Consider the following 12,814-nt stretch of genomic DNA (forward strand, 5'->3'; position numbering starts at 1 on the left):
AAGCACTCTCTGCTTCTGCCCTCTCCCAGCTCTCAACTCCCCAGGTCCTCACAATTATTGTTTCCCTCCTAGAAGGCATCTTGGGCACGTTTCAGACTAACATCAGTACCTGCGTTTGTCTAACAAGGAAACTGAAGTTCAGAGAGAGAAGACAGTGACTGAAGGCTGCACAGATGACCAGGGAAAAGGCAGGCACAGAACAGGCTTCCTGATGCCCAGGGCCTTGTCTGTTGCCCAGTGTCCCACTGGGCAGCCTGGCTTCTAATCTGGCTCCGTGTGGTCCCCCAAGGCCTTCAAGAACCCGCCACTCCACATAGCTGGAAACATCCTACTTGACTCTCCTCTCCTCTGCTCCTTCACGAAGGGCCCAGCCAAAGCCCCAGCAGGTCCCTCTGGGAAGCAGGTGCCGCCATGGTGGCGCTGGGTGAGCACTCCCTCCTCTAGATCCTCACAGGGCCCTCTGCCTCATCCTCTCAGCTCCCCACCATGCGTCTGTCCTGTGAGTACACACATGCTGTGTGAGATGCCCCGAGTCACCGGTTCTTAGAAGGCAGGGCCCTCTCTGCACACACGTCTCTGCTTCCCCAGCCCTGCACAGGCAGTGCTGTGCCGGTCAGCCTTTGCTGCCGTGAGTACCTGAGGCCCAGGGAAGTCAGCAGTGGCTGAGGGAGGGGGGCTGCGCCCTGGCAGCAGAATCTACTGGACTCTCCGTGGAAGCAGAACAGCTTGTGCTTCTGGGGACACCTCTGGGCCCCAGCTCCTCATACCTGGCCAGGTGAGCTGGCACCAAGCATAGGTGGGACATCACACTGGAAGGACAGTCCATGAGATGCTTTTTTCTCTTCTTGACAGTCAACCACGACATGAGCAGATGAAGTCTTAAGGCTTCAGGAGCCAAGCGGTCATGGTCACGCAGAGCGTTCCACTTACTTAGTGGTCTCTTTGCTCCACCATTTCCTTGAGGGGATTTGGCTCCTAGCTATTTATAAAATCAGATGTCACTACAAAGCTGGAGAGTGTACTCCCATGTATGTCCACAGACGATTTATAGACACAAACACAAACAGCCATACATCTTTAAAACCATAAAAGCCACGAGGTGCCCACCTAGAAACACAGGCCTCACACAGCCCAGCAGATTCCCAGGGCAGCACTACCTCAGCCATGCACAGCCCACTCAGCAGGCAGTCACTCAGGACACACTACAGCTCTACGTCGGACTCTTCCTTGAGGTCCTTAAGCCCTTAGGACAAGACCTAAGCAACTGCTCTTCCAGGTGTCTCGGTCAGCGGCTGGGGGCCCCACAGCCATTTCACTCCTTTTCTACCCAAAGTGTCTGACTCCCAGAATGCACCAGACCTGTGAACCCTGGGGAAATCCAGGCTGTGAGATGCCCATCTGCTCCTGCAACAGCATGTCTGGTGTCTGAATGCCCACGTCCTTCCCTCCCACACACATGCATGCATTCTCCCCAAGGAAGACTGTTCCTGACCAATGAGTAGCCTCAGTCGCTAATTCTCCTGAATGAATGATGTTCCCAAAGGAATGAAAACAAGTAACTCACTATTTAAGTGCTTGCTGCTTGGCCTCCCGCTTGCAAAACCAGGGATCTAGTAGGCTCTATTTGCAGGGTCAAATTTTACTTCATAAAGCTGCCTCATCTTTTACTCTACTGAGTGACACGTAGAAGACGGTGGAAGAAGGCATCTCCATGTGCTCAGCCATTCCATTCGGGTTTGGTAAATTGCCCGCACAGGTAGTGATGACACCTGGATGAACATATTAGGTCTGTCCTGCTTCAAGGAGATCTCACTCAAAAACACAGAATATGAAAACCTTTGTTTGCAGAATTTGTTTGCCAAACAGGCACAAGGGCCTGGACATCACCTCTCTGGGCCTTGGGTCCTCATGTCTAAAATGAAGAGATAATTTCCAATAAAAGGACCTGCAAAGTTGCTTTTAATTCTAAATTACGGTGATTCTATTTGTATTTGTAGGGGAGCCATTTTAATTGCAAAGGGCTTCTCACTGCAGCTCTTCCTTAACTATTACAGATATATATATATATATATAATATATATATATATATATATATATATATAAAATGACTTGATTATTTTTAAAATTCAGCTTATACTCTCTTTTTAAGCACAACCTGCTACACGAAGGAGAGGTACACAACCACACTCTCAGCACTGTTTTTCAAATGCTTTCCAAGTTGTTAGCATCTTCCTTACACAGATGGAAATGTTGACAAATACATGATTTGTGGCAAATCTAGTAACTCTGTCCGAAATGAAATCACTGGGTCCTGAGATGGCTAGACCCTATCACATTGTTTTTCACCCACCCACTTTTTGGCTACTTCCTGGATTACCAACAGCCAGGAACAGGGAATTTACTCAACCCTGTTATCCCAATTATTCAATAGCATCAAAATTCAGGGACAAGGAATGTGCTATACTATTCCATCTGATGGAAATTTCAGAAGTGAGGAAGAGGCCCAAATATACTTAAAGCTTACAGAGCTGGGGGGGGGGGTTGGGCAGATCAGGTTATCAGCGATGTCCATGGTAGAGGGGACAGTACAGAACAGATCTCTAAATGGATTTTCCACGTTACTGCTTGTCAGCACATGGGACTCCGAGGCTAATGACTACATAAAAGGAAACATAATCCCATCAGAGTCCAGTGTTTTACAGTGTATGCTGTACCTTGTACATTATACATGACATCAAGGTCAGCCACACCAGGCATCATGCATTTCACCTGCTCTTTCCTTTTCATTCCCTCTGCAAAGGGCTGGGGAAGAGAGGGGTCAGGGAGAAAACTGGAGCAGTAATGCTTAGCGATGAACACTATTATATATGCTGCTACCCCAAGTGAGGTAAAGCAATGAGGACACTGCATGGTGTGGCAGCTTATGTAATAATCCTATTGGGCTTTTTGATGATAGAAGAAGATATGAGAAGGTCGCCACTACAGAACATTTGAACTTTTCTATGATAAACACTCTGTCATGTACTGGTCCCATTCTTTCTGGTGGAATTCTCTAGTTCATGTCTCTCTGAAGAGCTGTAATCCCTAGGAAGTGCGTGATACTGACTACAGGGTCCCTGGAAGGTTCTGCAAGGCTGGCTGCTGGCACAATGTATTTGGGGGCAGTATTCACACACACCCCTGCCCTGGCATTTGACTGACCTCAGTCACTGGACTGGCAAACTAACTGATCAGAATAGGTTCCCTGAAAGCCCAACAGAGAACTGGGGACCTCAGCTATAGCAGACTCTGGGGAGGTGGACTCAAGGTAACCTGGATCCCAGAGAAACTACTACAGAAGCACCGAGGAACACATTAGGCACCTGATAAATGGTATTTAAACAGAGAAGGGCTACAGTTGAGAGTGTGAATGCCTGTGCATATTCCCAACAAATTAATATCTTATCAGGGGATCAGATGAATTAACTGAGTTGAACACAACTGTGCTGAGAATCACTCATTTGCGTATACACACCCTGCAGAATTTGAAGAAACATGAAACTCAGTGGATGCTGCAGTCACCCATGGTGGTAACAACACACACATAACTGAAGCTTGTTTCACATTGGTGACCAGGGAAGTTCACATTCTTTGTTCTCAAGCTGGCCACCAGCCCAGGAAGTGAGGTCCCTCTCTTGTCCCACAGGTATTTGGGTCCCTCTCACTGCAGGGGGGCTCCAGGCACCTCCTACTCAGTCCTGTGGGCTCCTCCGTCTCCGGCATCAGCGGGTGAAGGAAGCACTCAGGACTTCCACAGGGGTCCCTGAATGGCTGAGAAAGATGCAGGGCCTGGGACTCTTCCCTGTCCCCTCTAAGACACCTGTCTCTCCACTCCTAGCTTCCCCAGCTGGGGCACAAGCCAACACAGGACCACAGACAGCAGCCGCCTGAGAGCCAAGCTTACTTGAGGACAGGGGAGGGCAGCTTTTGGACATTCCTGAAAGTACCACGTCAGGGTTGAAAGCACAGGCCCTATGGTTAGTCAGCCTCCACTTAAACCCTTATGTCACCTTTTCCAGCTATAAGGTTTTAGGCACAGTTTTTAATCTTTCAGAACTTCAGCTTTCTTAATGGTTATGTGGAATGAACACAAAGGGTTATTATACAAGTATTAAATGAGATAATACACATAATCAGAAGCTCAGCACTGCATCTTACACACAGAGGAGCTCAATACATTTTACTTTCAAAACTGTTTCTGCAGTCTTCAAGGCAGTTTGGGGTGCTGGCAAGCCACTGTGGGCCCTGATTCCAATGATCAAAGACACATGCTCGTCTTCCCTCTGTCATTAAGAGTACTCTGCTGGAGAATTTAGGAAAAGCTGAAAAGGTTTGGCCTCTGGGTTTAAAGGCACTATTGCCATAAAGTGAGGCTGGCCAACTTCTAAGCATGCTCTAAAAGGTTTCGTCATGTCAGGTAATCTCATTTAAATTGATTAATTAATTTGATAATGCTTTATTAGGCCCTCTTATAGGGAACGCCCTAGGTCAGGGAACAGGGCTATATATTAAAAAAAGGTATAGCTCTTTCTATCAAAAAGGCCATAATTAAGTGGCGGTAAAGAAAAAGAAAAATAATCCCATGATGCAGGGAAACATGGCATCTCTGAGGGAAGAACAAGGTGTCTGGTGGATACCCTGAAAGAGCATGTACGCCAAACTGGGTCTGCTTGGAGGCAGTACCCACGTGGAGAGAGGTCACCCCAACAAAGGAAGGAGGAATTGCTGACATGAGAAGTAAATAATCAGGGCAACACCGGCATTGGACGGCCCTGTTCAGCAGTGTGGAGATTTGCTGCTGTTTGGGGACCCTGCCAGAGCTCCCTTCCTATTCCTGGAGAAGCCCTCGTTTTGCAGGGGGTGGCAGGAGTCAAACCCTGAGCTCCCTCCCACTACCAAAGCTGGAACCGGAAGATCCCTCCCACGGGCAGCCAGGGGCAGGTCCACAGGGTAGCACTGATGAATCAGAAGGCTTATTTCTGGGAGTTCTGAATGTCAAGGATGACCAAATAGTCAGCCACATCTGCAGTCCCAGCAGTGGCAGAACTGAAAAATCCCGAGGAGGGGAAAGCCGTGCTGAGGTCCTCAGGCAGCTCTGGGGACATCCCTGGCTGCACTTCTTGATGCATTTCAGAGGCTACTCCTCCTGCCTTTTTGTGGATATGTGAACTATCCAGTATATGTCCAATAAATTCTTCAGCATATGATGGCAGGAATCAATTTCTATTTCTTGCATGAACCCTGATGGCAAGAGGTAATAATCATCAGGATACAAATGCTGAGGGCTTGAACCAAAACAGGGGACAGGGTCAAGGACAACTTGCACATTTGTAGTTTGGAAGCCAAAAATAGAGCAACGATACTCAGTGAAAATATAAAGGGAGGATGAGTACGTGAAGAGTAAGAAATGATGGGCTCAGTTTAGACTTGTTGGATTTGACATTCATGACCTACATGACATTCATGGAGCTTACCAGGCAGCTGGCTGTACAGATGGCTCTCAGAGGAGCCCAGGCTGGAGGTCTAGGGGATCAGAAATAGCTATAAAAATGAAGGGAAATCAGGAGAGCATAGTGTCCTACGAACCAAGAAAGAAGTTGAGGATTGCAGGGACACTGGACTCCTAGGGCCAAATGCTGCAAAAAGAGAAGGCCAAGTGAGATCAGGACAAAAATATGAATGCTGGGTCCCTGGTAACTGCAGCACCTGGGAAGTTATGTGACTTTGGTGATTTCACTGAAGTGGTGGAAAAAAAGACGGGCTTCAGTGAGATGAATGCTGACAAAAGAGTGAGAAGTTAGGAACTATGCAAGAGTTAAAAAAAAGAAAAGCCAGGTTCATTTTAAAGAAGAGATAAATTGGACAAAATGTTGCAGGCTACCTTTAAAGAATGTAGATCATTCATTCATTTTATAAATATTTAATGATGACCTCTTGCTGCATAGGTCTTAAGAGAAAAACTGTGGATACAACAGACATGGTCTTGCCCTCAAGAGCTTGTGGTCTAGAGGGGAGGTGCTAATCCATGTGCCAGCGAGGAAAAGAAGGTGCTCTGAGAGAAGGCGATATGGGATCCTCATTTAGCTTGGAGGTTCTGAAAAGGCCTCTCCAAGGAGCTGATCAGGGAAAGGGGGTCAGGTGAGGAGAAGGACATTTTGGGCAGCAAGTCCAGCAAGTGCCAACACGCTGAGGTGGGGAGCTTGAGCAGGTCTCTACGCAGACGGGAAGGAGCGAGGAAAGACACTAGGCCGACTGAGGAGGTGCGGTGAGGAGCCCCAGGTGCAAGGAGGGGCCCTCCTTAGCAGGCAGGACACCTGCTCCACAGACCCTGGGAGGGTGGGTGTGGGTGAAGATGAGTCTGTCAGTCTGGGAGTAGGAAGTCCAGGGAGTTGTCTAATAGCTGATGTTTTTTCTTTGTGAGGTAGCAGGCCTGGTGAGGCAAGAGAGACCTGGGCGAGGTGGTGGAGGGAAATGCCGTATGGGCAGTGCAGGAGGAGCCACGCATGCTCATTCTCAGCTCAACTCTTTTTTTCCCCAAGCCTCACAGAGCAGCCTCTTTGACGTGCCTTTCTCACGTTCTGGTACCTGAGCTCCAGTGACCAGGACATAGCAGCCTTGGACCCTCTGATGCTCAGCATTAGCAAGGTCCTCAGAGATCTTAACTGCCACCCATTTTCTCCTCTTTCATAATTAAGTAATTCACTCAACAGGAAGCAACTAATTGTCAAAACCATGGTCATCAGCCAATCTCCTCTGGAGGCTCCCATCCTCTGCACAGTGTTGGTAGACCCCTTGCAGCGGTCCCCCACCTTTTAATAAAGTGGATTTCTTCCTTCATTCTCTTGCTTTCCCATTTATTTATGCCTGGGTATCTTAAATTCATGCAGCTTTTAATAAGAGGCCTGGGTTATTTTTCTCTGTTTCATACCCAAGCACAATCACCTATTCAGTTGTAAGGAGGCAGAACTAAATCAATTCTTTGGGAGGTGGCTACAGACCGAGGATGGAGGTTCAGCACTCCTGGCCCAGAGTCAAGTTCCTTCTAAGCTATGACAGCTTAACAATATCCCCAGTCATTTGCTTCTACATCACTCACAAACCCAAATATGTCAGCCTCTAGGGACTTCTGATCCAACTTGATACTTTTTTTCAGATTCAGCCCCAAAGAAAATATTCTAGTTTCTCACTGTGGTTCAGAAAAACGACTTACAAGTATCTCCCTTTACAGCAAATCAGGCACAAAGCATCGGAAGACAATTTTCTTGCAACGCAGACATTGTGAAGAGTGGTGGTAATAACAATGTCTATCAGGAGGGGAAAGGATTAGTAAAGGTAGAGAAGTAAGATAACACAGAGCAGCACCTTTTGTAGACAACTGAGTGGTGGGTGGTAGGCAAACAGGATTTTAGATCACAGCTAATAAATACCCAGCCTTGCAAGAACTGCCCAGCAGGCACGCGTGCGCAGACACACTCATCCTTTATTTCCTAGCAGAAGCTACAAAGATTCCATTAATAGTGTATTTGAACAATCTCCTTCAGAGTTATTCCATATTCTACCCTAATTGCCATGAATTTAAACCTGTAGCCCCTGATGTTAAAGAAATACTCTCAGTTTTCTGTAAAAAGCGCAGAAACCAGAGAATCTGCTCAAGCACTGTAGATGGTAAATGAAAAGCAAGGGGAGGTAAGGCGAAGACCAAGTAGGGAGGGAACCATTAAGGGACGCATCATACTCAAGTCCCAGGCTTACAACTGAGGAGCTGAGCAGGAGGGCAGAATGTGTATTATCTATTTGGGGATATTGTTTTTCCACTTTCTCCCCCATTCCCTCTTTATCCCCAAAAGAAAAAACACACCTAGGAGAAAATACCAAGGTAAATGTTACTTGTAATCCACATAAAGTTCACCACTGGATTCTCTCAGCCAATCATTTCCTATTTGCCTTGGACTACTTTTGACTTACTATAAACTGCTGTTATAAGACAGAAAAGAAAAGCACCCACCAGCTCACAGCACCATCAGGACTGAGGCCACAGCAAGGAAACATTAGTCCCCCAAGCTCCACATAAAGCCAAAAACAATGCTCCTGGCTGTCATTTTTCACTCACACCAGCCTGTATTTCTATTAAACAAGCCTCTTTTTTTATTGACTGCTTCCCTCACACAGCATAATAAGGTAAACAACAGCCCACAGAGACTATATTATGAAACACAGAGCTTTACTGGGAAGGGGAGTCTTAGTAAAAGAGGGCAAGTTTCAAGGGATCTCCCTAACTGTGTCTACCAAATGGAGAAAAGATGGGGCGCCTCTGCTCCTGGGCTCCCAGCTCCCAGCGGCCGCAGTGATTGACTTGAAATTTACCAGTTTCCCAAGAGGCTACTTGAAAAGTAATTTCACAATCTTGAACAGTCTCCTCTCTTACTCTCCGATTTTCCCCAACTCTCCCCACTCCCACCCCCACTGACAAGAGGACTTTTGTATACACGAAGTTTCAGGAAACAAAGCATACAAACACTCATACACAAATAAACTTCGCGAACTAACACCAGCGTATAATTGTGTTTTGGTTGGAGCCTTTCCAGCCTTGTCACCCGTTCTCTGTTAGGACTGAATGAAACCCTTTGCTTTGACAAAGTTAGGAACAAACTCTTCTCAGTTTCAAGCTGCACGAGGCCGCCCACATCTCTCTCAGCCCCCCTAAGCCCCCAAGAAAATGAATTCGCTGCTGAAATGCCAGCAAGGGAAAAAAAATCACAAACCAAACAACCTACTCCCCAAATAAAGATCTTTCGTTTCTCCTCCTCACCCAGCTTCCCCTTTTAGCCGGAAACCCAGGCGTTTCCAATTTCTGAAACCCTTTTCAAGGGACCCTCAACTCTTAGGGCTCTTTCAGGGGACAGGGCTCTCGGCTGTCCTGATACAGGCAGGCAGTGCTTTTCCCAAGCACATTTTGCATTCTTGGAGGCACTACGGGGGCGGTTTCGTTTCCACAGAAATCTACAGAGCAGCATTTGGTGGGCTAGCCGGGCAAGGTCCCACTGTCCCTCGCCTCCCCTGTGCGGGGCGGCCGGGTGAGAAGGGTACAGGGCTCGGCAAACTCTGCTCCAGCTGAGCTGCGAAGGCGCACGGAAAGCGGACAAAGCACCCCAGCTCACTTAAAACTCATCTGCTCCCCTACTACGCCCTCCCTCCACATTCCTCCGCAGAACTCGGCCGAACCCCGAAAAGTCAGAAGCCTACCTTCCCGGGATTCTTCTGCCTCGGAGTGCATGGTGAGAGGGGAGCCGGCTGCAGGGGCGACCGCCGCTGACATGCACTCGGGCGAGCTGCAAGTCCGCCGCGCAGCCACAAGCCGCTCACGCCGACGGAAAATAAAAGGAAGGAAAGCCACTAAAATCAAAACCTCCCCGGGGCGGGAGGCTGGTTCTAGCGCAGGGATTTTCAGGGGAAAGTTCTTCCAGAGTGACGAATCGCGTCTCAGCTGCGCGGCGGGAGTCCGCCCCCGGGCAGCGCGCCCCGGCCCGTCGCAGGGCGGAGGCGACCAGGCGCGGCGGCGGCCGGGCGCACGCAGGTGGGGCGGGGGCCCGCTGCGGCCCCACTGCCCGAGGGGCAGGCGCGCGGTGCCCTCGGCAACCGCAGCCTGGACGTGCTGCGCCGTGAAGTACGTGTGCCGGAAAGGAGCAGGCTCACCCCCGCGCGCGCTGCAGCTACACACAAATGGAACGTGCAGACGCAGTAAGACCACGCTTCTGCATCTTTGGGTGACATTTTTCGACGCCCATTTAACATTCGTTGTTTTGGGGTCTTCTATGCCCCGGAGTGAGTTGTTTAAAGCTGCTCTGTTTTGCTCATTTTTGCAGAAAAGTAACGTGGGTGTTGATCACGTGGTTGGAAGGACCCTCTCTGCACAAGCCCAAGAGCGGGGTCTTTTGAGGAAGGTGGGGAGAGCCTCCATCCCTCACCTTCGCACGGGAAACACAGCAAGCTTATTCATTCAGAAGAAGCCGGGCGAGCACTCAGTCAAATCCCACGCGGGTGCGCGACTGCTCACTTCCCCCAAAGGGCCGACCTCAGTGGAGAGCGCCGGGCCCTCCCCGCGCAACCCGCGAAGACCAGGGATAAATTCCTTCAAAATGCCAAAGGGTGGGGGATGCGGTTGAAATCCTGACAGAAGAAGGTGCTGGAAAGGCTGGAGAGCCTACCTCAATTCTGCCACAGGCTTCCACAAGTGACTGGAAGGCTTGTCACAAGTGATCAGAAGGCTTCTTAGCTTTTGCGTCGCCTTGATTTTCCCTTAGAGGAGGGGACAAGAGCTGATGCTGTTACTCCTGTCTCATGGAGGTGTTTTACAGAGCACTCATTTAATTACCAGTCTATGTCAAGAGGTCCCCAAATAACACACCAGAAAGATCGATTAGAAAATTGTGAGAAAACTTAAGTTCTTGCAATAAATGGATTTTCCAGCTGCTTTCGTTTTCCTCATTTCACATTTTTTTATGGGTACAAAACTGGAGGCACTAGGCTAAATTTATTGAAAGGGAAGGTAAGGATTTAAAGAGTCTGAATTAAAATTTATAATTTTTATGACCTCGGGCAAATTAACCTCTGGGCCTCCTTTTCCTCATCTGTAAAATGAGAATAAAAATCATATTTACTTCACACATTTATGTTTGGTATTAAATAAGATAATAAAAGCTAAATGTGATTTGAAAACCATAAAGTACTACCACAGGTTATTAAAACTATTGTGACACTGGGTTTTTTTATTTCAATATTGGGTTTGAGCACAAAAAAAGCATTTATTCACAAGCAGCATGGCTATTATAAATATTAATATAAAACCTAGGTATTAAATCACTTCCTACTGCTGAGTGATTCTAACGTGCCTAAGACAGTAGGCAGAATTTTATCTCAGTTTCACTGAAAGGCCAGGATGATGAGACAAAGACAGCCAGTCAGGAGGAGAGAAGAGGAGAAACATCTGGAAAATATCAGTGTTGTGGAGCCTTCTGGAAACTGACCTCACCACCAAAAGGTAACAAGCTGTACCCCTCTGAAAGTTGAAGTTAGCAGCGTGGCCCCTTCTGCCACACATCCTAGGTCAGGAGCTGTAAGATGTGTCCCTCCACTCAGTAGCCTCAAACTTACGGAGGAAACAGCATCATTCTGAACCCAAAGAAATGCTCCCTCACCAGTCAGAAGTGACCTTTCCTGTCCTGCCCAAGGAATCATTCTGGGAGTCCCCACTCTCCCCCCCAACCCCCACACCACCATCTGTCCTTGTCCTCCATCACGACAGCCCAGAGGTCCACAGATGTCCACCAGTGGCTCAGCGGGATCTCACCATGGCTGTGTGCTACACAGAAAAGATAGCTCCCGTTCATCTATAATTGGACTAAGAGGCAACACCTTTTCAAGGTGATGATTATGCAAATCCAGACAACTCAAATTCCAGGCCATATCCCCTATGGGCAGGACTCACTTTCACTGTCTTCTTTCAGAAAATGCCCACATAAGAATTGTTCACTAAATGTTCTTTTGCAAATCAATTATGTACAAACCACATAAGGTGTGTGAACATACATGTCCTTAATGTTCTCCTTCTTTTTACATTGGGTTCACCAGAAGGACTTCAGCCCTGCTCCTGTTAGCCAAGAACTGCTGAATGAACAGTTTGCGGGCTGCCACATCAACCTTGTAATTCAATTTAGAGTCATTTTAGCAGCTTGGTTCATCTTTGAACATTCAACATGACCCTCAGGAAACCTGGACAGAAATTTCTTTTGTATTTAAATGCAAGCCAGCAGTCACCTTGGAGGTGAATGTCCTGATCTAGCTCAAGAGCAGGGATTGCTCAGCTTATTTTAAAAGCCTGTATGTGGATAAGGATGCCCCACAGTCAGAGCCATCTGCCCCGGGCCCCCATCTGCAAAATGGTGCCAAGGGAAGCTTATTCTGTGGGGTTTCCCTGGTCTTCTGCCACTTCCAGAGAGAAACTATGTCAGTTACTTCACCTTTATTTTACTCTGCTTTTGATTCAAAAGGGGGTTATTTACTTTCCACCCCAGTGAATAATGCCCCAGTACATCACAAGGTTTGTTAGATGGAACCTGTTCACTCCTTGATGTTTCAGAAACCGTCCATCATTCTTTAGTCTGGAAATATCCTTGGAAGTCAAGGCAACAATCAATTATAGACCACCTGATACAAAATAACAGCTAACTTAGCAACCCTTCTCATTTTCTGTATATACCAAACTGCATTTAAATACTATGTTGAACTCCTATGTATGTCTAATAATGAATCTCCCACTTTCTGGGTCAAGATGGGAGAGTTAAAATGTTAGCTAAAACTCCTATGGTTTTTACACTCATTCAGGTATTATCAAATATTTCCACAGGTCACATGTAAAGGGGCCCTGCTCAACTGGAGCTCACTGGTTTAGTAATTTTGGGAAGTTTGAGCACAGACCTAGAGAACTCAACCTTCCAAGTGACCCTGATTCTAAAGAAGGTTTATTAACACCACCTCTTAACTGAACTTTATCATACAGCAGCAGAAAAATCTCCCCTTAAATAAAACCTCAAAAAAGCTTAAAAAAAAAAAGCCTAGGCTTTCTATTTACAGCTTTTTATTTTAGGCCTTTTATTTACAGGGGCCCAGATATCTGTGAAGAACAGGGAGGTCAGCAAGTTTTCAGGCCTACACAACTGAGAAGACCAGCATTCCTGGGAAGGGAAGGTGGAGTCTGTTAGGAGGTGTTGCACTCCCT

The 12,814-nt window shown here is 47.4% G+C and overlaps 1 protein-coding gene across 4 annotated transcripts in view; it reads right to left on the reverse strand.

The window, feature by feature from the left end:
• The window catches only part of TNFAIP8 (TNF alpha induced protein 8), a 112,200-nt gene that overhangs the window by 30,004 nt on the left and 69,382 nt on the right, over positions 1-12,814 (reverse strand). Inside the window, exon 1 of one of the 4 annotated variants that reach the window (XM_036903238.2) lies at positions 9,283-9,494. The exons of the other annotated variants lie outside the window; for them this stretch is intronic. Coding sequence (XP_036759133.1) covers positions 9,283-9,355 — 73 coding nt within the window. The 5' untranslated portion in view covers positions 9,356-9,494. Of the gene's footprint in view, positions 1-9,282; positions 9,495-12,814 lie in introns of those variants that run through there. 4 annotated transcript variants of the gene reach the window in all.

Source organism: Manis pentadactyla, chromosome 13 (assembly GCF_030020395.1).
Source record: "Manis pentadactyla isolate mManPen7 chromosome 13, mManPen7.hap1, whole genome shotgun sequence".
NCBI classification, from domain to species: domain Eukaryota; kingdom Metazoa; phylum Chordata; class Mammalia; order Pholidota; family Manidae; genus Manis; species Manis pentadactyla.